Source organism: Orbicella franksi, chromosome 14 (genome assembly GCF_964199315.1).
Source record: "Orbicella franksi chromosome 14, jaOrbFran1.1, whole genome shotgun sequence".
Classification (NCBI taxonomy): domain Eukaryota; kingdom Metazoa; phylum Cnidaria; class Anthozoa; order Scleractinia; family Merulinidae; genus Orbicella; species Orbicella franksi.
Window position 1 is genome coordinate 11,414,146 of NC_138158.1, and position 27,158 is coordinate 11,441,303.

At 41.0% G+C, this 27,158-nt stretch overlaps 2 protein-coding genes across 2 annotated transcripts; one reads left to right on the forward strand and one right to left on the reverse strand.

The window, feature by feature from the left end:
* Positions 1 to 411: 411 nt before the first annotated feature.
* LOC145467222 (uncharacterized) lies at positions 412 to 1,701 on the reverse strand. The gene is made up of 2 exons (XM_081450778.1): positions 1,576 to 1,701; positions 412 to 1,479 (listed from the first exon to the last, which is right to left on the reverse strand). The coding sequence occupies exons 1-2, from the start codon at positions 1,699 to 1,701 to the stop codon at positions 1,051 to 1,053; spliced, it is 555 nt and encodes a 184-aa protein (XP_081306904.1). The 3' UTR covers positions 412 to 1,050.
* An 11,944-nt stretch (positions 1,702 to 13,645) lies between these two features.
* On the forward strand, positions 13,646 to 24,970 carry LOC145467223 (allatostatin-A receptor-like). The gene is made up of 2 exons (XM_081450779.1): positions 13,646 to 13,898; positions 24,128 to 24,970. The coding sequence occupies exons 1-2, from the start codon at positions 13,646 to 13,648 to the stop codon at positions 24,859 to 24,861; spliced, it is 987 nt and encodes a 328-aa protein (XP_081306905.1). The 3' UTR covers positions 24,862 to 24,970.
* The last annotated feature ends 2,188 nt before the right edge of the window (positions 24,971 to 27,158 follow it).

Sequence of the window (27,158 nt, forward strand, 5' to 3'; positions counted from 1 at the left end):
ATACTTAAAAACTTTATTAGCAATTTTGTGGCTGGTTTGATGGAACCATTTGTTGCAATATGCACATTCTGCCATTTGATCTCTGCTACGGTTGTATGGGAGGTGGCAGTCACAGTAAACCTGGATGGTATCAGCCCTCTCCAAGCCATTCCTTGATGTTTCATGAAAAGGGAATATACCAATATACCCATTTTGAAGGGAATTCCAAACATGTGCCCTCATTGCTCGCCTGTTGAACGTGGGGGACGTTGGGTCTAGTTTGTAGCAGAGTGCTGTGGCAAGTGCGATAGCAAATACATCACAGTCTGTTCCATTCGTTTACTGGTCAACAGCGGGGATGAAGACTTCAATATGATCACTGTCCGGAATGAACAGGAGGGCAGCAATCTGTTCTTTGGTGAATGGCGATATTCCTCTATATAGACTGTCATAGAGTTGAACTTCATTTTTCTCCCTACAGCCAATGTTGCTAACACACACCCAATGCATACCACCAGTGTGCAGCACTTGAATAAAGTTTTTCCTCATCACTGAGAACTGTTGGGCTGTGCCACTTGTAGGTGACAGCAGTCCGTCAATGTGAGGAAATTGCTAATGCAACAGCTCCTGAGCCATTTGGATGTGCTCGTCTGTTAACATGGCACTTTCTCTTATGTCAACATCGTTGCCATCCAGTTGGAACTTTGGCCTTTGCATTTTAAGAATGGACTGCTGGTCCATTTTGGAACGCTTCACAAACTAAATTTCTGGATCAGCTTTTGGCCTTCTGTTTGGTGCATGTTTCTTTTTTAATTCTTTTCCTTTTCTTTTTTGTCATTGTATTTCCAAGAACTCTCCTACTTTACTCTCGCCTCCGTTACTCAATAGATTGTCGGCCTGGTCGTATGTCATTTTCAGCTGATGACAGCACAGGGAAGTGAGAGCTTCTGGGAGTAGTACCTCCATTAGGTATTTTTGCTTGATTGTTGGGAAGTGCTTTCCAAATAAATTAACCATTTAACAGGTTTACCTTTCCTTGAAGTCTCCAAAACATACATTAAACTTAAGGTCTTACTTCTCAGTTGGTTCTTCCCGTTCTGAAAAAATGTGACCATTGAATATTTTATGTCGCCAGCTCTCCTTAGAGCCCCACAGAATTTCAGGAAGGTGGCTTTTAATCACAACATGGAAACTGGAAGTAATGTCCTCCTCTGTAATGGCCAATACCTCGTCACTTGGATCAAAGAGTGGTGGTTCTACTCGCTGCTCAGGCCTTGTTGGTCTCTTGCATGGCGGTCCTGGCTGTTTGGGTGGTTTTGACTGTTTGGATGGTGCTGGCTGCTTGAGTGGTGTTGGCTGCTGCTGCCTTGTTGGCTGTTGGGAAGCTACTGGCTGCTTAGGTGGTGGTGCCTGCTCGGTTGGTGCTAGCTGCTTGGGTGGTTCTGGTTGCCGGGGTGGTGCTTTCTCCTTGAGTGGTGCTGCCTGCTTGGTTGGTGCAGCCTGTTAGGGTGGTGGAGGTGCTGGCTGTTTGGTTGATGCTGTCTGCTGGAGTGGTGCTGCCTGCTGGGGAGGTGCTGGCTGCCTGCATGGCGCCACCTGCTGGATTGGTGCTGGCTGTTTGGGTGGTGCTGGCTGCCTGCATGGTGCTGCCTGCTGAGTTGGTGTTGGCCGCTGAGGCGTTGCTGGCTGCTGAGGTGGTGCCTCCTGTTGAGGTGGTGGCATTGCTGGTTGCTGGGGAGGTGCTGGCTGCTGGGTTGGTACTGTTGTTGTTGCTGTTGTTGTCCGTAGGGGTGGTTCTGCCGGCTGGGGAGGTGCTGATCACTTGATTGCTTGATTTCTGCTGCCTGCTGAATTTGTGCTGCCTTCTGAGGTGATACTGCCTGCTGGGGTGGTGCTGCCTGCTTGGGAGGTGCTGGCTGCGGGTGTCTGGAAAACCCGAATAGCGAATAGCGAATAGTCGCGAATAGCGAACAGCGAATAGTCCCGAATAGCGAATAGCGATGACTATTGATGACTATTCGTCACTATTCGCCACTTTTCGCGACTGTTCGCCACTATTCGCACTATTCGAGACTATTCGCGCTATTCGGGACTATTCGCTACTATTCGCCCTTCGCTATTCGGGTTTTCCAGACACCCGCTGGCTGCTGGGGAGGTGCTGGCTGCCTGCATGGTTCTGCCTGTTGGGCTAGTGCTGGCCGCTGAGATGGTGCCGGCTACTGAGGAGGTGCTGTCTTCTGGGGTGCTGCTGCCTTCTTTGGTGGTACTGCCTGCTGGGGTGGTGATGCCTGCTGTGGAGGTGCTGCCTGACTTTATGGTGTGGAGTGCGGGAATGATGTTGCAGACTGCTGCAATGGTAGGTGTGCTGGCTGCTGAAAGTTGGATTGTATCCTGTACATTTTGAGTTAAACATTCTTTGACGTTTACTCTCCTTTGAAGTAATGTACCGTGCTTTCCTCGCAACCGGCAGGTTCCCTTTTTTAAGTCTAGTTCTTCTGCGGTGTATGGTCCATTCCAGTGGCCTTCCATTTTGTGCCCCTTTTTCGTCTTTTCTAGCATATTGCGGCGAAGGACAGTATCGCCATTCTTAAAACTGCAATCGAAGCATCCTTTTCTTTTCAGGTACTGCTGTTTTTGCTTTTCCTGAGCGGCTTTAATATTTTGTTCCACCTTTGGAAAAAGTGCATCTCTTGTTGCGGACATCTTTTCTATATGTTCCTGGAGAACATCCTCAACGGTTAGGTCCCTTACCAGTGTTTCAATTTTTCCCTGATCTTCGTCAAAGTGCTCTACAAACTTTTCCACCTCGAGAGGCAAACGTGGGTGCCTACCATACATGAAGAAAAATGAGCTGCACTTGGTGGTGGTCGACTTGTTGGTATTAAGTGCGAATAAAGTACCATCTGTGTATTCGTCCCAATCGTCGTCGTTTTCATCTATGACCTTCCTAAGAAAACTGAAAAGAAGCGTTAATGTTAGGCTACGGTAATTTTACTTCACCCGTGACCCTGAAACGACGTGTAAAAGTCACATGCCGTAATGGAAAAAGGAAAGCAAGTTTACAAGCGAGTGTTAAGGTCTCATATTGTCTGGCCTATTCCAAGCACTTTGGGGCTATTCTCAATCAGGGTTCATAAATCAGTTGTGCAGGCTGTAACGTCGATTCAATCTTTCCAATCGATCTCGGGGTCAGATTATTTGCAATAAAATGTTGGTGTTTCTTGCACTCCATACTTGACGAAACTGTTAACTAGTCCCCTGAACATAATATCGAAAGATAAATATATAGCTTCTCAAAAGAATATTTTAGACAGTGCAACTGTTCTGAAAAACGTTCAGATGCGCTCTTTCACGCAAACCGCTTCTCTAACGATGTAGTTATTATTTTTGGCCATAAAATTATTGCAATGCTCACTTCTGTAATGACCGGTTCGATTTCTCATCTAGGCCATTGGACTCAGCATGATATGGTGATGTGATCCTTTGCTCGACCTCAAATGTCTCCATAAGTTGCTCGCACACCTGGAAGACAAATACATTGCATCGAAAGCAACTTCTTTCAACGGCTACACAGATGTCTTAGAGTGGTTCTGTTTACGACTAACCCCCTCAGACTAAACCTACCTCGTTCACGAATTCTCTTCCCTGGTCTGATATGATGTGAGCGGGGGCTCCATGGCGACAATTCATCTTATAAAAGCCCTTAGCCACGCTTAACGCACTCTTGTCTGGCAGAGGAATGGCCTCGACGTACTTGCTAAAGTAGTCTGTCATGGTCAGGAGATAGCGTTTTCCCTTGCCAGAAACCTTGCCTGCATCAATTAAGTCAATACCGACAAGGTACCAAACTTTAGCCACCACCTTCACGGGGTGAAGCACGTCGTAGCATCTGCTTTCACGCGTGTTCCGTTGACACCGGTCAAAATTTTTGATCTGTAAAGGAAAACATGTAATAAAAGGTAGTGCCGGTATTGTAATGGTAGTCCTGTTAATTTGTCCCGTTTTGCCGCACAGTGTGCAACGTTATAATGTAATAATAATAATAATGATAATAATAACAACAACATTAAAAATAATAATAATAATAATAATAATAATAATAATAACAACAATAATTGAAAATATTTGAGAGGATGCTCCCATCACTTAAAAGTGATTTCCAGGGAGGTCCTCAAACAAAAAAAGATGCTACAAGTTTAAAATACAAGTCAAGATAGAAGTTAAAAAGTGAATAAATAAAATAGAAAATACTAGAAACTTAGGATAGATGAATTTTCACTCGTTTGTCTCATGATGGCGTCACTTTAAGATACAGATCGCGACGTTTCTACTGTTACACTGCTAGTCTCCATCAGGCGATGAGGTCAGTTAATGCGTGTCGCTATTTGTGGCATCTTGGTTCGCTGCTATTGGTGCATTTCGATCCTCATTATTATTCCGACTTTGTGACGCTGTTCCCTCATAGGTCCGCATTCTAACTGACCGGCTGTTGTGTGTGAAATAGTTTAAACAGTGACTTTGAAGGTTTATTTCGTTTCTATTCCTTTAATCTGCTATTTGTAAAATTCGAGTGATTTCCGGTCAGCGGTCGTTACTGTATTTTAGTCTCGTCATTGCTTACGTCACTACTCGTGAAAGTACAAAAGACGTTTTCGTTCCCGCTCGCTAACTCGCTCAACATGACCGCCATCTTTGTAACGCTGTCGAACCGAAGTGAAATATAGTTGAGTTCCTATCAATGTTGTATTTCCAGCTTCCCCACATTGTGCTTTCTGATTGTGGGTATCCGTGCTTCAGGAATTTCGATTCCACTATCTCTATTGATGTTATTTGGATGAAGTCTTATATGGATAGCTTCCTTGACCCTTCGTGTGTACCAGTGAGGGTCACGATCAATAAACTTGTCTTTGTCCCAAATGGGTAAATGCCCCGACTCCTTGGCGTGTTCTGAAATTGCGGAGATTTGTCTACGAAACGTTTGATGCTAAAACAAATACGTTTGTTGCTAAAAACTTATTTGACGTATAAACAGGACGCTTCGTTTCTATATTTCAAGCGTCAAACTGCAAAGGTCACACCCCACCGCACCGCTCTCGCTCGAAGTATCTTCGTTAATGTGGATAATTTTTTTTAAATGTGCTGGGGTGGAAAAAGAAAATAACAGTTACAAAACTCACCCTCCCTCCCATGCTGGAGTTTTCTTTTGGTGCAATTTTCCCGTACCGTTTCATTTTGTATTTCCGCACCCTCTCCCTCCCAATGTAAAATTGTAAGGCGCGAGTGTTAAGCATAGTGTCACGTAACGAACTAACACCTAATCAGTATTCACAATCGCATTTACCACTCACCATTTCAACAGTTTCCTTTTAGTAATCAGACCAGTAGAAGCGATCTTTAATCTTTTCGATAGTGTTGTCTCGACCAGCGTGGCCGGCGAAACTTGAAGAATGGCAATTTTTCATCTTCTTTGATTACCATGCCCTTAAACCGTGTCCATTTGACCTTGGTCCAAGTAGGATAGCGCTTGAGCTTTCTCATCGAACTCAAATTTCTTGGCAAACCTCCTCAAAACTGACTTTTTCTGTTTTGCTTGCGCCTGCTGGGTACTCCTTATTCCTCAAATATTGAACTATAATACCATATCATGTGGGATCCATCTTAAGAATTATCACATTGGAGACAAAACACGGGTATTGTATCTGATCGAAAGTATCGCTGGGACTTCGGAGGAGACAATAGAGATGTCACCAAATACTATGATAAGAAGTCGAACCTTTCAGGTAAATTGAGAAGGGGCCGAGTTGACCGGAAGTAAGGAGCAAACGGTGTTTTCTGCACTATTCACACATTGTACATTTGTGTAATAAAATTTAAATATTGAGGAGTCCATTCAAGTGACACAAGAGATTTATTGACATTTCGAAGGAGTTAAGCAGTAAAGCTTTATGTAGATACAATGCACTGTAAGACTTGATGAGTGAGTAACTGACATAATAGTTACATATTGCTATCATAGCGAGCTGAGAATGCACATATCACTGATTGTTTATCACGTAATTATGTGTGTATCGCCATAAACACAGCCGTTATATACGCTATGTATCTATAAGAACCAAACACCAGTTATTGTCAAATTCAATACAATATTCGCGCCCAACGGAGCAGCTTAGGATTTCTGGAGTTTAGACTGAGTTCCAACCGACTCTATTGAATACCTAAAACTTCAAGCAGGGGATACACATATCACTAATTATTTCATGGCGCAGTGATATGTGTATCCCCTAAACACAGCTGTTACATTGGCTACTTATCAGTCGCGATCGACAATAACTCAAAGACAAAAAAAAAAGCTATGCTTATTTATTAAGTCGCCAAAGCAACATTTTTTATGTGTCGATGAAAAATATCGAGGTGTCCCTTACAGGCCACCGTAGTATCCCCATAAACACAACTGATATAATATAGCGCATGAACCTTGCCAAAACTGCAGGCAATATTCGCACCCGACGTTTTTACACGGCTTGGGTTTACTGGGGTCTAAAACTCGATTATTCCACTAAAAACACGTGCACGGTTGCATGGGATAATAAGGGATACACATATCACTGATTATTTCGTGAAGTAGTGATATGTGTATCCCCATGGACACAGCTGTTATATTGGCTGTCTACCCTGGAAAAAAAATTGTCAAAACTGGCTTGCTAGGAATATTCATACCCGACATTTATTCACAGCTTGGGATTTCTGGAGTTTCACTGACGTCGGTTGTATACTACCGCATGCAGGGGATACACAGTATCACTAATTATTACATCCCCTGAAGACAGCCGTTATGCATCAGTTAATTCCAGCAGTGCCCATCCCCCCCCCCTCCCCGGGCTAACCCCCGGGCATTAGCATTTTTTTGGAAAAAAATGGGCAAATTCCCCGGGGTGGGGACACATAAACTGTCTAAATGTCCCGGGGTGGGGACGAAGAATGAGGGCAAATGCCCCGCCCCCGGGATCGTCGCCTTCCAACACCTCTGCAGTTTTTTTAATTAATCAGTGAATAAAACGGTCAACTGTTCAGTATTTTAATGCAACGGTAAGACTTTAAGGACAACAGCACGTGTTAGTTGACTCTGATTATATTTATTTCTTTATATTTGTTTTTAACAGTTTGCTAGGGGATAGCTGGGATTGCGGCGGACGTGCCCCCAGCCGCGAGCGATGATAGGCGCCTGTATTCGCAGGCTACTTTTTCTGTGAAGAATCAAGACATTTTAAATGATGATGCATTGCATTTTAAGCTCGCAAGATCTGTCTTGAAGATCGCTTCATTTGAATTCGCAAACCTTAAGTATTTTAACTCCACTTTCATGAATTTAAAAAATGCTAGGCTAGTTTTGAATGCGAAATGCGAAATAGTCGTGTTCACGTTAGTGATTGTTTCGTGATAAACAAAATATAGTTCACCTTGTCGCTTATATTTATATGCTTACAAGTAATGAAGAAATATCTAACATTGAGAAAACATACCTTTAAAAACATCTGCAAGTTTCTCTAGTCCCTGACGGACAAGCCATTGTTCGACAAATGCCTCGTCTTTCCCGATGATCTCATCCATGGCACTTTCCAAAACACGTGTTTCGAATGCCCGGGGATCGCCCCGGGGTAAGCAAATGCCCAGCCCCCGGGCCGCGATAAAATTGCGGATGCCCCATCCCCGGGACTGACAACGTGAGCAAATGCCCCGCGGTTGCCCGGGGGGGATGGGCACTGCTGGAATTGACTGATGCATTATCTAGGCTATCTACCGAAGAATAAACGTCGATTATTATGAAACTTTCTGGCAATATTCGCAGTATAGCAATATATACAGCTTGAGACTGAACATATCTTATAAACAGTCGAACTGGAAAGCGGGTGAAGGGATACACGAGTATCACCACAGGTGAACCACTCTATGTGTTCGTATGAAACGTACAGTATCTATGAGGGTTATGGATAAAGCTCTGAAAATTGCATATCTAAATTACACCTCGGTCTGAATATCCCACTAAAGTTAAATGAAACGTTAATCGACTCATGTGTGATGTATTTTCGCCTTCCTGGGCCGTCTAAAGCATCTTTTTATGAAATTAGTTTTTGCCGGAGACCGGTAAGACAAGAGAGGGAGACAAGGCTTTCAACAGCCGTGACCTTCTCCACTTCCACAGGCGGCCCAGACGTTGACGTTTAAAATGGCTTACCTTGTGTTTGCATTGCGTTATTTTGATGTCTCTGGGTTCCTAGAAGTGGTTTAGGGCCATTTTGGCGAGTTTTACTTTCAGAGAGTAAAACTCGCCAAAATGGCTCTAACCCCCGGGGGGGGGGGTACACCCGGAGAAATTCGGCGGGGGTGTGCAGCCCTACCCTATTTATGACCCGACCAAAAATTCGAAGCCCTACTTCTGACTTGACCCTTAAATCAAACACCTGTTTCGGACCTGCGTTATAATTAGTTCCCTAGTTGCGGCCAATGTTAAATTACCGTAAACATAATTTGTGGAGAGCTTTTGTTTATTTTCTGTTCGATGATGATGAAAAAGTGGCATCTTGTTAAAAACAAACCCTTATCAAGCCTAGAGAGCAAAATCCATACCCTATTCAAAATCAGCTAAAATCGATACCGTATTTATGACCCACAACGGCTGAAACCATACCCTTTAGGGCCGCACATACCTATAGAGCCCATATAAGGGAGACCCCCCCCCCCCCGCTACGGGCTCTAAACCTCTTCCAGGAACCCAGAGACATCAAAATAACGCAATGCAAACATAAGGTAAGCCATTTTATTCAAATTATTTTCTACACGTAGCATTTAGAGTAATTTTCGAAGCATTCTTATACATTGTCTCAGCCTGCTGTCTTCAAAACGGCTAAAATTGTAACGCAATCACCAATAGCATAAATGTCACGTATTAATCGTATTCAACGTCTGGGCCGCCTCTACCACTTGAATCAACGCCAAAACACTGAAAATCTCACCTGAATGGCGACGGTTGCTGATCGATGGGAATTTTCTCTGTCTCTTCGCCGAATTTGAGCTTCATCCCTCCAACATTTTCCGAAAAAATCGATGCTGAAATCACGAAAACAGCTTTCCCAATATGATCGCCAAACTCGGCGACCAAAGGAATTCAAGGCATGCAGACCGTTTCAAATCTACCAAATCAGTTCTTGGCATCGCGTTAGGCTGCCGTGGGATGCCATGCATTGTCTTACAATAACATGCATGTATTTTTAATTACCCTCTTAAAAGCTTTGCAAGCCTTCTTTAGATGATCAGATGCAATACCTCATGTGGGTTTTTTTAATCTCTTGCAAACCCCAACACCTTTGCAACTAGTTTAAGGCAATTTTCACACTTTGGAGGCGCTAAAAGCAAAATAAAGGACTGTAAGAATTCGAAATTATGTGAAGAGACAAAAAAACAAAAATAAATGTGTTAAGGGAATATTTTATTTTCGCCAGCCTTCCTGAAGTACAGTAGCATTAAATTGGATATTTTATAGTAAAACATACCTCAGAGAATTCTTCCTCTGAACCTGAACCCTTTGGGGGCTTCAGTCCTACACCTGTTGCAACAACGTGCCCCAGATTTATACGTGCTCCCCCCTCCCCGTCCTGTATTTACACAACAATCTTTTGATTATAAGGCCATCCAGGTTATGAGCCTACCCCCTTACAACATGTGCCTTTGAATAACTTTATAAACACATTTACATATTAATATTATACTGTGGGATTTCCCAAAAGAAAACTTGTCCTATTGTACATTTTTTTTCTACTTTGGCTTAGCAGAAATCCTCTCAGATACTGTCCATGGTTGAATTCCACAACATCAATGCTGTTAACACACCAACTGAGAGAATACTGACCAATGCTGTCCATATGGCAACTCTAGCCCTGGACATTCAGCCATCTGTTGATGCAGTACCTTGTCCCTAACCCTAACCCTAACCCTAACCCAACAAAAATGAGTCTATTTCAGCTAAGTTTACCTCTTTGATTGTTGGTGTATTTGGGAAAATTTCTATGGAATATACTTAATGAATTTCCTCGCTTAATTCTGCCTTTGAATTTACTGTATGAAAGCCTGATTTCAGGTGATTTGAAGTGACTGACAGAACTTGTTTTGGTAGGGCAACTTCAAACTCTGCATAAAATTTCACACTGGAAAAAACAATTTTGTAGAACTTAAGTGGTGAACTTTGGGGGAACTGCAGGGCCTCATGGTTAGTGTGCTCATCTCCTGATTGAGCGGTCTGGGTTCAAGACCCGTTGGGGACATTTTGTTCTCTTCTCCAGCAAGACACTTTACTCTCACAGTGCATCTCTCCACCCAGGTGTATAAATGGGTACCGTCAAAATTAATGCTGGGGGTAGCCCTGCGATGGACTAGCATCCCATCCAGGGGAGAGTAGAAATACTCCTACTCGCTTCATGCTAGAGAAACCGGGATAAGCTCCAGCCTAATAGACCACTTGGCTCCTATGCAGACTTAACCTACCTAAGTGGTGAACTAAATGCGATAAATATTTATTTGGAACAAACGCATCTGTTCTTTAATACATGATTTTGTGTCTTAGTCGTAGTGAAAAATGTTTCGAATGGTTTTTAGACAGCACATAAGCCAATTCAGAGACACAGCGGCGTAAACAAACCCACTTGTAAGCCAATTTACCATAGAAAAAAAAGATAAACATGTTTTTTATATATGTATTGTCATCAGGTGCTATAATGTCTTGTAATAAAGCGGTTACAAGTCAAGTAAGAATCTTGCAGAAGATAAATACAATGTTGTGAGGGAGGATGATGCAATATTATTACTAATAAGGATCATAATTGATTCTCAAAGCATGTGATGTGTATGCTTTATTGAGCACACACAATGAAAAAATTATTTTGTAGTGATCGAGCAAAGCTAATCTGGAAAATTAAATGAATGGAAAACAACAACAGTTAATTATTTGTTATAAGTTGATACAATGTGCATGTAAGATAGTCAAACAGACGTCAAGTAAACATATATATATATATCTGTGAAAGTTTCAAATGACCTAGTAAACAAAATAAACCAGTGGGCTTCATTGGAGAGTGGGTGGCTGCCTCTCTTAACTGTTGAAAAGTCTTTTCTGCATCAAAGGAAGTGAAACTTGACCACATCTCACAAGTGGAAACGGTTTAGTGTGAAGAAATACAGATATTTGGGCACTTAAAAATATTAAGTTGTTACATGTACATGCATGTGCAAGGAAATGAGTCTTGAATCTTTTGCAAAAATTTGCATGTACTTTCAACATGTAAAACAGTAAGTTTGTAAACCAAACGACTTCAAGGAAGGAAGAATATTGTCAATGAACCGAAGATATTATTCATTATTTTCAATTTACAGTGGCTGTGAATTGCCTTGAATAATCTTTGTCCAGCCTTCGCAGCGGCTAACAAATCAAAATATTTTCGATTTCTTTCTATTTCCCTTCGCAAACATCACCATAATTTAAGCTTATATGGGCTTAAACAACCGCACTTCAACCCTTAATGATAACTTGTGAGCGAAATCAACAAATGTTTTATTTTGACTACGAACGGCCAGCACAAAAAATATTGTTTCACCCGTTCCGAAAGGCGTAGAAAGTCAGAAAGGTGATAGAAACATCCACAAGCCAGTCTTTAAAGACAAATTTCTTATCAAAGTTTCTTTGCGAGGGCGAATTAAGTTTATTTCTTAAATGAAATAACAAGCGCCATATGTCGGCGCAAAGTGAGTGTGATTATTTTCACAACACAAAAATGGTTCCGACTGACATGTACCTCTATCACTTCGTGGAAATTACACTTTAAATCCAGCCAGTCTTCAAACCCCTTGCAAAAGCCGCATACAGAACCAATCTTCTGCTTTGCCTGGATACCCATCGTTGTTGTTGACAACTCTCAAGATGGCGACTGACGCAGACTGACGGGTGATTTGCAGAACGCCGAATGCCGAATGCACTGTTTGCTTGCGGTTAGTTTCACTTATATTTGGTTGCGGTTGGCTTTTAATTGTTGGACAGGGCCATATGCAATATAATAGTGTCCTTAACAAACAAAAGCTAACCCCAAGCAAACATGAGTGAAACTACTAATCCGCAAGTAAAGAGCGCATTTGGCAGTTCGGCGTTCGGCGTTCTTACCCCTACCGGACGACTGAAGCAACACGATCCACGCTTCGTCAGCTCGATTCAGCTGTCGATTCAGTAAACTGCACATTACTCCACACAAAATGACTTCCCTGTACCCGCCTATCCACCCAAACGACACGCAAACTACCACAAGACTGCCTGATAGTGATGACCACTGACCAGTTACTGTGACGTCAAAACACGTTTTTACAATAACTGTCTAATTTCTAGCGCGCTGATTGGCTCATTTTTATCATCAATAAGAGTACAGCCGGATAAAATTTTAATTTATGCAAGCTTTCAAGTTCAACTTTCAGCTGTCAAACTGTCAACTTTTAAACCAATGAGATTTTATTGACCTTTTTAAGTAGTCAATCAAAGAGCGAGAAAAGCTATTGACAATATTCGCGTCATTTTGAATAAAATTCACTTACCTTCGTTTAAGGCAACTTTACGGCGTCTTTTCCCCTCATTTATTCCCGGCATTTGACCATTTTCGGGTCTTGTTATTCTAAAAAGCAAGTTGACGTCAGTTTTTTATGCGTCTGTCCTCTTATTGATGATAAATTTCGTCATAACATTGTCAAAGTTTACTGCGGAACCACTCGCCTGCGGCTCGTGGTTCCACAGCCACTTTGACAATGTTATGACGCAATTTATCATCAATAAGAGGACAGACGCATAAAAAACTGACGTCAGTTAAATTGCCATGGTGTATGGTCCGATGTATGTTGTACAAGCATCCGGGTTAACGTCATGGTGACGTTATTTAAATTTAAACTCAAGGATCAGCAAGGCAATCACTTAATTATTTAACGATTTTTTGTGTTTCATTTTCTTTCTTCTCCTTTTCTTTCGACAGAAGTGAAGCAGTGACAAAGCATGTTTTAGAGAAAACTGCCTTAAACGAGGTTCAAATGATTATGCATCAAATATCACTGATTGACCGACAAAGACAAGCAACATGTTTGCATAAGAGTGGTTGCGGCAATCGTTCGTTGATGTATTTTTTGTTAATTGTGGTTTTCAGCTGTATCGCTATTGACGTATTTCGCTATGTAGTTTTTTTTTCCTTTTATTTCTTAACAAAGTTTCACCAAAACAAACCTTAGTGGACTTGTTTTTCCTTCCTATCTATGCATTGAAATAAAGTATAATTGGAACTATGTTTTTAGTTTTTTTACCAGATTCAAGAAAGATTTCAAGGAGAACAAATCAACAAAACTGAGTTGGTGGACAGTTATTAACGACGCTTACTCAGCGAGAAGTAATCTTTGCAGATATAAACCACAGTTTCCTTAGTTATTCAAATTCCTGCTTGTTGCAGGAGGTATCATTATCAATATAGCCAGACACGTTTGTTAAGCCGTAATTGACGAGCGTTAAATGTCTTTCACGATATTAGTTTTATATTTTGGTTCTTTAATTTAAAAAACACTAAAGTAAAAATAAACCCGCACTCTATTCAGGCGCGCTATGTCGAAAATGGACGCACAGAGTACATTTTCGCCTCTGCGAAATAATTCCAGAAACGGAGTGTCAACACCAGCTTTCGACGATCAGAGCCTTCAGGCTGAAGCAAGGAAGGCCGGGATGTTTGGTTTAATAGCAGTTCTGTCGTTTTTGTTGAACTCACTGTTCTGTGTAATTATGATGAAGAAACCTACCATGTTGAAAAGACCACACAACATTCTTCTGTTCTCTTTGGCAATCACAGATCTACTAACAGGTTTGTAGCTTTATAAAAAACGAATTTAACAGTCCCGGCTTTTGAACTGAAACAAGTCAGTTCAGCTAGATCACGCCATGTTAGAATGTTCTAGTATTAAATACAAATCATGTTCAGCCTTGTGTAGAAAAACACATCAACAAAACAAAATGATTGTACATTTGAGAGGAGAACAAATGGTCAAGTCTGCACAAGATTGTTATATATTGTGCAGTTCAGTTCTTAGCTTTATGCTGCATTTAACTTTTACTATTCCGTTTGAATATATAGACGAAGCGTGTGTGTTACGGCTCAGTTCATACATGATGTTAAAAAGGAACTCATCCAATTTCTTTGGTCCGATATCAGTTACGTCAACATCAACAGCATTTTTAAATATGTAAAATGAAGTTTTAGTTTTAGCAACTAAGGGCAGCTGGTTGATTGCGATAATTATCTCGAGAAGTGACGAGAAATAAAAGCTGTCTTTTGATGTACAATTTCCGAGATGTTCAAATAATACTCAGTTTCCTTTTCGTTATCAAATTGTTCAAATTTGCTCAGGGATATTTGCAAGAACGTTTGCTACATCAAGATGTTCGCCACAAAAAGTACGATTTACTTGGTCATATTCTGGAATAGCAATAAATACAATAAGCCCTAGTATCGGTTCCATGGTTCGAGTCACTAAAATGTTTCCCAAGCATTCTGCTCTTGGACGAAAAACACCCGGAATAATCTTGAATAATGACGTCACTGCGTTGCGTCGCCAAGCCGGTATAGCTGGAGACCTGCGATAGGGCTTTCTGCACGTACTTTAAAGGAGAATCTTGCCTCAGCTCCGATCCATGCATACCCAGCCCTTGTTGACATATTTATCCTGGGCCCGAACGCAAGTGGGTTGATAATCGGAGCTGGCCTTTTGCAAATTCAAAATTGCATTTGGAAAGTAATTGCATACACTTAAGTACAGCATTGAGGAGAGCAGACAGGAATTATTCACACGTCGTGAGTTACTGGTTCTGGTAGACGGGATACGCCATTTTACCTCTATGGCCGGAAGGCCACTGTCCGAGCTGATCATGGAGCTTTGCAGTGCCTGATGAGCTTCAAGGATTTGGAAGGGCAAATGGCAATATGGTAAGAAAACCTGGGTACTTATGATTATGAGGTGGTGTATCGTTCGTGAGGTAAGCATGGAAATGCAGACGCCTTGTCTAGACGACCCTGCAGTCTTGGTGAGTGTGGATTTTGCGACAAAATTGAAGAACGGCACAAACCCGAGGATGATTCGTTCTGTGGTGCAGTTACAAGAAATGGAAATTGGGAACGTAATCTGGATAGAGAGAATAACGAGAAAAGAGCTACGAAATGAGCAACGATGTGACCCTTTTTTATCACCCGTAATAAGCTGGCTGGAACCTTGACAGGGCGACCAAACTGGAGCAGATTTCTTCTCTTTCTCCAGAGCTTAACGGCTACTGGGCAAAGCTTGAGAGATTTATCCTGAAGGAAGGAGTGCAAAGCTTAAAATTGGTTCAGTATTCCTAAGAGCCTTCAAGAGAAAGTGTCATTGTCTCTACATGACTCAGTTACAGTCGGACATCTGGGAGGGAAAAAGACCCTACAGCTTGTCAAGCAACGATACTATTGGTATGAAAACAGCCTCGAAGTTAAGGTGTGGTGCCGAAACTACCTTTAGCCCTGACCAAAAGGAGTCGCAAGTAGTAGCAAATAGCCGCAAGTTGAACTTGCGTAGAGATTTGCGCTGGGTGGCAAACGGACTTGCAAGTTGCCTCTCAAGTACGCCCAAGTCGCAAAAAGGCCATTTCAACAACGAGTGCACCGGTCACTTTTCGATATTTATGTTTTTATTTTTGTACATAGTACGCTGGAAAAAACTGTTCTGGATCGATGTTTTACGACAAAAAGCCAAAACAAGCAAAACGATGCAAATATTTTTTTTTGATTTTCTTAAACCTTATTAAACTCCACACATGGAAACTTATTTTTATATAGATCACGCAAGGAGGATTTGCGTCATAGGGTATCTAAATTTGCGTACTGAAGCACAAATGTGCAGAACATTGCGCGATTTCTGGGAAAAAAAAAACAGTTGTGGTTTACATCGACATCGTAGTGTTAGACCAGTGCTGTTGTGCGAAGAACATCGTTACGTGTTTATGATTTTTTTTTTCCATGAATTCGACGAGATGGCATGAGGAAGGAGCGATAATCCGTCTAAACAACACTATAATCCTGTGATATATTAGCGGTTTGGAGAGTCGAAGATTCAAGTTGTGATGCTACCACTGAAGGGCTACAACAGGCCACGAAGCAAACCAAACAAAGTTATTCCAAGCTGTTATGCGACAAAATGGCAAGCTCCTGGTAGATGAGCCCAGAAAAAGGTCTGAAAACTTTCCTAAAAGGACAAATACCAGTGTCTGAGGTTCTCAGCCGACAGTGCTTTAACACTGCAATATCTTGTACATTTGTGGCTTGTACTAAGCGCGAGCTAAAGGCAGTCATCTTCAAACCATGGGGAAGACCGATGCGTGGCAAGAACAGTTTCGAGACTTCGATCAAGATCAGTTTCTGAAGATAATATTGTATTTCAGCGACCAAATAAGTTGTAAGTCCTTGTTATGCTTTCTTGTCAAAATCTTGACAGAAAAAATTGACCAGCACGTCAAGAGTTTCTTCGCAAAACAACACTCCAAATGTGACTCTTCTTTCTCACAGAAATGACGTCTTTTGCATACTTTTGTGACTCAGTCACCAAATTTGGACAAGGTGTAATGCAAGCCTTTAATTTCTTCCGTGATCCATCTAAAAAAAAGTTTCCATGTGTGGAACTTAGTAAAGTTTAAGACAATCACAAAATTATTCGTGTCACTTTGTTTGTTTTAATTTTTTGATGTAAAACGTCGATCCAGAACAGTTTTGTCCCGCGTACTATCCTATTATTGTGTATTCTATGCTACTGAGGCAATAGCTTCAGGGAGCAGAGATGCTTTGTAAGCTCCTTGAATGGACTACCCGAAAATGTACTATAGATTTTACTTTAAAATACAGGGCCTATCTAACTAAACTTGTGTTGACTTGAGTGCAAGTTTGATCACGACCAAAGTGAGCACAAGTGATCCCAAGTCAAAGCAAGTGCACACAGTGCCTGACCAAACGGAGTCGCCAGTAGACCCAAGTTTTTAACTTGCTTCCAGTTGCGAATCAGTCTGGCCAGGGCTTTAAGCGCTCATCTCGAAGAAAGCCGCAGAAAAAGTTTCAAGCCCCACCAAAAGTTTACAACGTAGGGCACCCCTTGAGAGGCTTGCAACCGATGTGTTTGAACCACTGCAAGAAACAAAACAGGAAATTCGTGTAAATTATTGAAAACAAAAAATTCATGTAAATTATGGGAAAAGGAATAAAGTGTTGTTGTTTTTTGTTTGTTGTTTGTTGTTTGTTGTTTGTTTTTTTGTTGGTTATGGATTAATTTATTTCTCGAAATGAATACAGGCGCTTGTCATGCCTTAAGAATCCGCGAGTATTGTGGCAGATCTCTTGCTCACTGAGGTTATTTTCAAGACTGGTGTTCCCTTGCAAATTTACAGTGATCGAGGACGTAACTTCGAATCAAATCCTGCGCTGTGATTGGCTACCCGAGCGGTCAAGATGGAGCTATCTTGCCCGCCCGGGACAACCTTAACCCTAAGAAAAATTTCCCCGAAAGCCATATAATAAATTCTTTGTTGACCAAGTTTGTTCGGTCAAGATGGCTGGATATTGGCCTCGTTCTTTTTTTTGCGAGTTTATGGACATCGACAAAGTCCGTCTCGGTCCATAAACACGCAAAAAAAGAACTTGGCCAATATCCAGCCATCCTGACCTCACACTTGGTCAACAACCCATACATACCGCGCGCTATCCACGCAAACTACCACAAGACAGCCTGATGATGATGACCACTGACCAGTTACTTAAATTTAAACTCAAGCTTAAGGATCAGCAAGGCAATCACTTTTTTATTTAACCATTTTTCGTGTTTCATTTTCTTTCTTCTCCTTTTCTTTCGACAGAAGTAAAGCAGTGACAAAGCATGTTTTAGATAAAACTGCCTTAAACGAGGTTCAAATGATTATACACCAAATATCACTGATTGACCGACAAAGACAAGCAATATGTTTGCATAAGAGTGGTTGCGGCAATCGTTCATTGATGTATTTTTTGTTAATTGTGGTTTTCAGCTGTACCGCCCTTGACGTATTTCGCTATGTAGTTTTTTTTTCTTTTATTTCTTGACAAAGTTTCACCAAAACAAACCTTAGTGGACTTGTTTTTCCTTCCTATCTATGCATTGAAATAAAGTATAATTGGAAATATGTTTTTAGTTTTTTACCAGATTCAAGAAAGATTTCAAGAAGAACAAATCAACAAAACTGAGTTGGTGGACAGTTATTACCGACGTTTATTCAGCGAGAAGTAACCTTTGCAGATATAAACCACAGTTTCCTTAGTTATTCAAATTCCTGCTTGTTGCAATAGTTATCATTATCAATATAGCCAGACACCTTTGTTAAGCCATAATTGACGAGCGTTTAATGTGATTTGCGATATTAGGTTTATATTTTGGTTCTTTAATTTAAAAAACACTAAAGTAAAAAGAAATCCGCACTCTATTTAGGCGCGCTATGTCGAAAATGGACGCACAGAGTACATTTTCGCCTCTGCGAAACAATTCCAGCAACGGAGTGTCAACACCAGCTTTAGGCGATCAGAGCCTTCGGGCTGAAGCAAGGAAGGCCGGGATGTTTGGTTTAATAGCAGTTCTGTCGTTTTTGTTGAACTCACTGTTCTGTGTAATTATGATGAAGAAACCTACCATGTTGAAAAGACCACACAACATTCTTCTGTTCTCTTTGGCAATCACAGATCTACTAACAGGTTTGTAGCTTTATAAAAACGAATTTAACAGTCCCGGCTTTTGAACTGAAACAAGTCAGTTCAGCTAGATCACGCCATGTTAGAATGTTCTAGTATTAAATACAAATCATGTTCAGCCTTGTGTAGAAAAACACATCAACAAAACAAAATAATTGTTCATTTGACAGAAGAACAAATGGTCAAGTCTGCACAAGATTGTTATAAATTGTGCAGTTTCTTAGCTTTATGCTGCATTTAACTTTTACTATTTCGTTTGAATATATAGACGAAGCGTGTGTGTTACGGCTCAGTTCATACATGATGTCAAAAAGGAACTCATCCAATTTCTTTGGTCCGATATCAGTGACGTCAACATCAACAGCATTTTTAAATATTTAAAATGAAGGTAAAGTTTTAGCAACTAGGAGCAGCTGGTTGATTATGATAGATATGTCTAGAAGTGACATGAAATAAAAGCTGTCTTTTGATGTACAATTTCCGAGATGTTCAAATGATACTCAGTTTCCTTTTCGTTATCAAATTGTTCAAATTTGCTCAGGGATACTTGAAAGAACGTTTGCCACATTAAGATGTTCGTCACAAAAAGTACGATTTATTTGGTCATATTCTGGAATAGCAATAAATACAATAAGTCCTAGTATCGGTTCCATGGTTTGAGTCACTAAAATTGTTTCCAAGCATTCTGCTCTTGGACGAAAAACACCCGGAATAATCTTAAATAATGACGTCACTGCGTTGCGTCGCCAAGCCGGTAGGGGATTCTTATAGTCGGAGACCTGTGATAGGGCTTTCTGCACGTACTTTAAAGGAGATCAGAATCTTGCCTCAGCTCCGATCCATGCATACCCAGCCCTTGTTGACACGTTTATCCTGGACCCGAACGCAGGTGGGTTGATAATCGGAGCTGGCCTTTCGCAAATTCAAAATTACATTTGGAAAGTAATTGCATACACTTAAGTACAGCATTGAGGAGAGCAGACACATCGTGAGTTACTTGTTCTGGTAGACGGGAGACGCCATTACCATCTTTACCTGTATGGCCGGAAGGTCACTGTCCGAGCTGATCATGGAGCTTTGCAGTGCCTGATGAGCTTCAAGGATTTGGAAGGGCAAATGGCAATATGGTAAGAAATCCTGAGTACTTATGATTATGAAGTGGTCTATCGTTCGTGAGGTAAGCATGGAAATGCAGACGCCTTGTCTAGACGACCCTGCAGTCTTGGTGAGTGTGGATTTTGCGACAAAATTGAAGCACGGCACAAACCCGCAGGATGATTCGTTCTGTGATGTAGTCACAAGAAATGGAAATTGGGAACGTAATCTGGATAGCGAGAATAACGAGAAAAGAGCTACAAACGGAGCAACGATGTGACCCTTTTTTATCACCCGTAATGAGTTGGTTGGAACCTTGACAGGGCGACCAAACTGGGAGCAGATTTCTTCTCTTTCTCCAGAGCTTAACGGCTATTAGGCAAAGCTTGAGAGACTTATCCTGAAGGAAGGAGTGCAAAGCTTAAAACTAGTTTAGTATTCCTAAGAGCCTTCAAGATAAAGTGTTATTGTCTCTACATGACTCAGTTACAGTCGGACATCAAGCAACAGTACTATTGGTATGGAAATAGCCGTAAGTTGAACTTGCGTAGAGATTTGCGCTGGGTGGCGAAACGGACTCGCAAGTTTCCTCTCAAGTACACCCAAGTCGCAAAAAACCCATTTCAACAACGAATGCACCGGTCACTTTTCGATATTTATGTTTTTATTTTTGTACATATCCTATTATTGTGCATTCTATGTTACCGAAGCAATAGCTTCAGGGAGCAGAAATGCTTTTTAAGCTCCCTGAAGGGACTACGTTATACCCAGAAAATTTACTACAGATGTTACTTTTAAATACAGGGCCTATCTAACTAAACTTGTGTTGACTTGAGTGCAAGTTTGATCACGACCAAAGTGAGCACAAGTGATCCCAAGTCAAAGCAAGTGCACACAGTGCCTGACCAAACGGAGTCGCCAGTAGACCCAAGTTTTTAACTTGCTTCCAGTTGCGAATCAGTCTGGCCAGGGCTTCAAGCGCTCATCTCGAAAAAAGCCGCAGAAAAAGTTTCAAGCCCCACTAAAAGTTTACAACGTAGGGCACCCCTTGAGAGGCTTGCAACCGATGTGTTTGAACCACTGCAAGAAACAAAAGAGGAAATTCATGTAAATTATTGAAAACAAAAAATTCATATAGATTATGGGAAAAGGAATAAAGTGTTTGTTGTTTGTTGTTTGTTTGGTGGTTATGGATTAATTTATTTCTCGAAATGGGTGCAGGCGCTTGTCATGGCTGAAGAATCCGCGAGTATAATGGCAGTTCTCTTGCTCACTGAGGTTATTTTCAGGATTGGTGTTCCCTTGCAAATTTACACTGATCGAGGACGTAACTTCGAATCAGTGCTGTATAAGGACGTTTGCAGGCTACTGAGTATTGAGAAGACTCGGACAACAACCTTGCACCCACAATCAGACGGGATGGTGGAACGACTAAATCGTACATTGGAGGCTATGTTATCCAAATGTGTCCAAGAAAACCAGCGGAACTAGGATCAGCTAATACCTCTTTTTTCCATCGTTTATCGTTCAGCGATTCATGAGAGCACCGGTGCACTAATGTGCGGTGCTCCTCCAGTAACAGTCACACCACCAGCTTACACCGAATATGCTTGGAATCTCCGGGAACAAGTCGGAACAGTGCCGTCTTGCTCATGACCATTTGAGCATCGAAAGCCAACGACAGAAACATTTATAGGTACCATGCAAAATCCTATCGGGAGGGGGAGAAGAGCAAGAAAGACAGAAGTCCAAAGTTGTAAACTTCATGGGACGGTCCTTGGCAGAGTCATGGAGCGAGTCAAGCGAGTCACGGACGCGGTGTATCGGATCCAGAAGAATCCCAAGTGAAAACCAAAGTTTTTGCACTACATGATCGCTTTAAACCATTTCACGAACAGAACATTTCAGTGATTTTGGAAGTTGGCCAGAGTTGGTCTATAAATTAGTTAAGAGTCAGATTTTATTGAGACTGAATGCTGTTTGTTAAGAGTTACATTTAACTTTGATTAAGACGTTTTGCATGAACGGTTCATAGTTACATTTTGAACAGTTCAAAGACACATTAGAGATCTCATCGAATGATTACAAGCTTTAGGGGAGGATTGTTCAAGTTAATGGACTCTCCTTTGTTGTTGTTGTTGTTGTTCAATATGTCAAACAGCGTTGTTGGTTTTAAAATGACTCTCCAAGCGATGAGGCATCACTTTTATTGGAAGGGGGGCAATGTAACGAACAGATATAGTGATTGCGCTAGCTAATATATATCAAGCAATTAGATTATGAGCTCGAGATTTCTATAGCGTGATATCGAGAGCAAATAATCTAATTGTCCAAGTATAAATCTACTAGTCGTTCAAAACTTTATCTAAATCTTCTTCACAGACACTTCGAAAACGCAACGAAGCGGCCGTCAGTTCGTTGACCGTGAGCGCACACTGCTACGCTACTCACTATCTATCACAGAATAGATAGTGAGTAGCGTAGCCAATCAGCGAACGGCATTCGTGATAGAACGCTTGTAGATTTATACTAAGTCTTATTAGTAGAATTCTACTAGTACACTAATGCAAATGCTGCAATCTGATCGGCGGAGCTACTCGTATACTATCAACCATTAGTATCACCCAACTAGTGGACTAATGCAAATCCTGCATTTTGATTGGCTACGCTACTAGGGGACTATTAGTAATAGTCATCGAGTAGCGAAATTGGCGCCATCGAGCGTGACGCTTTCTTTCCTTTTATTTCCAAATAAATATTTCTTCAACTTGCATTTGCTAACTTTATTATTACCTTTTCTGTCCGACTAGTTGGGTGATACTAAAACAATTAGACCCTTCGCCCTCAAGGGCCATGGGTCAATAGCCCATGAGGCGAAGCCGAATGGGCTATTGACCCGTAGCCCTTGCGGGCTACGGGTCTAATTGTTAATTAGAATGCAGTAGCTATCGGTCGTCCACGAAATGCGACGTTTTTATCGTTTTCCCGACGTTTTGGAAGAAAGTTTAGATGTGCATGGATAATTAAATTTCCGAGAAGACTAAAAGAAGGAGATAAACGGAAGCTTGACTTTAAAAACTTGAAATATTGAAAAACCGGTGCGCGCACGTAAACAACTGCAAATCTACCAAGGACAATTCAATACGTGCGATTTTGTTAAATCGTAAAGTTCAAAAAATGCGTCGAAAAATATTTGGAAACCATTACTTGCGTTAATTTAAGTTAGAATTCTACTAAAACAATTAGATCATTCGCTCTCGATTTCTATGGGGCAATAACATCTAATAAGAGATTTATTATTCAACTGCCGTAGTAAATGTATCAATGAAAGAGGGAGAGTGTGGCAGTTTGCCTGCACGCAAAACCTGTACGGCAAACAGGTTTTCTACTGTACAAATAACTGTACAATATCGCTGTATATTTGTACTGTTATTTGGACAGTATTCGCTGCAGTTGGATAATAAGTTCGAATATTATATTTAAATGTGCTCGCGCAAGTTGTAAGAGACGGTTATATATCGAATACTGAATGCATAATGAACTCGTAATGCGGAGTATATAAAGAAGACTCGTGTTATGTAGATGACTTTTGTGTGAGTAGAATAGTCGTGTACGACTAAGCTGTACGTTAGGAACCGATTGATTAAACTTTTGGTCGTTGAACTGTTAGTAGACCGCGCGCGTTACATTTGTAGTGGGGAGGACTGGGGCTGGGAGCCTGGGAGAATAGGGGGGCGTTAGGCGGGAGAGAAAAGGGCGGGAAAAGGCGGGAAGCGGAAGACGAAAGGGCGAGAAGGGGAAGTTCTAAGAAGCGGGAATCATTTATCAAGCGTTAAAATTCTTTCAAAAACAAGAACCCAAAATGTTTTTGACTTAAATTCAGCTTATTTTGAGACTTCTGAATCGACGGAAAAATGAAAATTTGCCCTTGGGCTGAAAATTTGAGGTCTACTTCCGGTAAAATTGGAAACTCTTTCACAGTGATTACGTCATAGGTCATGAAATGTTGTCATTTAAGCTGACAAAAGACGTGAGTATGAGGAGTATGGCTGAAAACAAAGGAAAATAGGAAAAGGAACGCCTAGGATTGCGCAGCTAAATGACAAGGATGCGTTTTGAGTCTTCTTGTGTTTTGCCCCCACCCCCCCCCCTTTTGTGATAACTCTTTTCAATAAACACCAAGAATAACAACGCAATGTTTTTGTTGTCAACAGGTATCTTCATTCCCCTTACTCCCGGCTATGTTATCAGCATCGACTCATTTCCAGTTCCTCATGGTTTAGCAGGTGAACTCTTCTGTCGTGTTCTCAGTAGTAGGCATGCTCTGTTCACATTGGGAAAAATCTCCATTTTGAAGGTCACGTGCCTGGCTATTGATAGGTGGTACTGCATTTTTCGACCCATTATGCACAAGCAGTACTTCACTCGAAAGAGGATCTTTCTTTACATCCTGGCTATTTGGGTTTCCACTTGTCTTCTGCAGATAAACAAGTTTTTTGAGTGGAAATTGTCGGGAAGTAAATGTTGCAATGTTGAAGCGCCGTTTGGAGAAAAGGGAACCCAAGCTATGATAGTTATCTACAGTCTGATTGTGTTTTATATTCCATGTGTGATTACTTGGGCCTCGTTTGCCCATATTACACTGCTGTTCAAGACATCGCCAATGGCAAGATGTTACGGTGAACGACAGAGAGCGCAGCAGAGAGCATTACTGCGCATGTGCGCCGTGACCTCAATAACCTTGACGTTGTGTTGGCTTCCAGCTCAAACCATTTACGTTCTTTCTCCATTTGGCGTCACTCAGATTGGTAGTACATTACAACGTGCAGGGGGAATTCTTGCTATGTTTAATTCGTGTGTCAATCCTTTGATTTACTGGATGACAAACAGCGAGTATAGGGCTGGTTTGAAACGTTTCAGGAAAAAAAGCTCTAAACCGCCAGTCTAAACAGGGGAGTATTTATGCATTCCCAAGCGGTTCTCTGCTTTGTGAAATTTCATTGTCAGACGCAATTCTGGTTGCGGAGAATGAATAGACAAAACTTAAAGATTCTGGATGTTTACTTGTCTGTAGCGACAAACAGTGTTTACTTTATTAAATTTAAAAACAATCACGACATGGTTGCTGTAAATATGGAATTTGTCTTCGACTGTTCTCTTCCACAGGTGATCTGAGTTGAACACGAGGAGTCATTCCATATCTATGTGCGCTCTTTGTAAACACCCACAGATAAGAACAAGTGGATTAAGAACATCAGGCTGAAAGTTGGCCAATAAAGCACTATAAATATAAGAACCAGTTCAGCCTGATAAAGAAAACATGAAAGAGGATGCCAGAATAAGGAAGCATTCATGTTAAAGTACTATGGTGTGCTGGACCATACAAACTCTTAATGTTTATTTATATTAGTAATAGTATTTATTTATTTTTTATTTGAAATTTATTTTTTAGTGTAATCAATAAAACATTGTTTGTTAATTAAACCTCTGATGTATAATGTTTAGTATTTCTGAAACAAATTTTAAGAACATTTTAAGAACATTTTAAGAACATTTTCCATATAAACAATAACCACAATCTGCTGCGAAAATGTACAATGACAGTTGTGTGAAGCCATTGTTTTCCAAGATCGAGGCCCTGGGAAAAGTGTGATTTACGGGAAACGGATAACGTGGGACAATTATCCATGCGCATTTTGAAACCAGATACGATTTTCCCTAGTTTTCACATTTTGCGTTTTAAGGCAGTCGCATGTTCATTGAATGAAGTTGAATGGTTTCAACAGTTTAGTAATATCTTTTAAAAACCAGCAGAATTATTTTGACTTTTAACTACTTGGAATAAAGATCTCTCAAAAAAGAAAAGTGTTGGAAATAATAATTGAAGGATGAGAAACAGAATATATAAATATGTATGCATAATTGCCCTATGACGTTATCCGTTCCTTAAGATGATAGTTTTCCTCACTCGATTGCGCGGCGCTTATTAAGAAAAGAGAAGCACACTATAGCTCCGCAAATATGACTGTTGTTTCAAGCAAGCCTTTCGAATCTCAGTCTTTCCAGCGATTATCAACAAATCGTCCCGGGGGGTGGAACTCCGATATGAAAAGGTCCGGGGTGCTCGTCATCTCGCTTAAGGATTCTGGTCTCGCTTCGGGTGTTGATAACGAAACCCAAAGTATATTTAAGGATAAACCCAAAAAAACGGTCTAATTTCCGTCTTTAGGCTCGATTCGATTTCCCCCGGTCCCTCGAGTCCAGTCTACTAGCACGGGTTCCTTCAGTACCGTTTTAAGTAGTATCTTTTAGGGGTCAAAAAAGCTTGAGCCACGTTCAGATTGCTCTCCTTTTGGGGTTTAATTCAAATTTCCCGACAAGCATCCTTGACCTTTTCATACGGGAATCCCCACCCCGGGGAAATCGTCGTCAGTACCAATTTCAAAATACGTAATGCAGGTGAAATTCGACCGACGGTTACTCCAAATTCACGCATTTAGGGAAGGGAAGCATTTAAAATAAGGTGTTAAGAATTCGATTCCAAAAAAGAACGAGACCAACTCCTCTCTAACAGAAATTAAAGCGTTCATCTTGCGCTCTTTTCACCTGGAATATTCGTAAGTACATCAATGTTTTCTTAAGACGATGTCTTGTTGATGGAACCTGCATCTAAAACAATGAACGTTTGATGTTAGCTACATTTTCTATTTCAGTTCGGAGATCAATTAAAAAAAATTCTTCGTCAGAAGCTTTTTCTCGCCTAATTTTGTCCCACAACCAAACCTGATATAACGGCGTTGATTATAACGAAATGTAGAGGCGGCAAAATGGCGTTACGATCGCGTTTGTCGAAAGATTTACACTTATCTCGTGTTTTTTAGCCATTACTAGCTATTACTCAATTTCGTGAATTATGCTCTCTTTTGAAATCAATATTGAAGGCAAAAATTTTTGTCCTTTTTCAACATAAGGGAGTATTCAAGCATTTTCTTTAAATTACATAATAAGTGCTTTAAATTAAAAGGGAAAATAATTTTAATTTTCAAACCCTTTTGTCGCATTTTGCTTTAGAATAATGGTGTTTTAACAGCCAAGATGGCGGATTTAAGATGGCGGATCTAAGATGGCAGACGGATATTTGTACGGGTCCGCAAATGATCCCCAAATTGAACCACAAATGATCCCGGACCGGAAATGATCCCCATATTGGACCGCAAATGATCCCGATCAAAAAATAAGGAATGG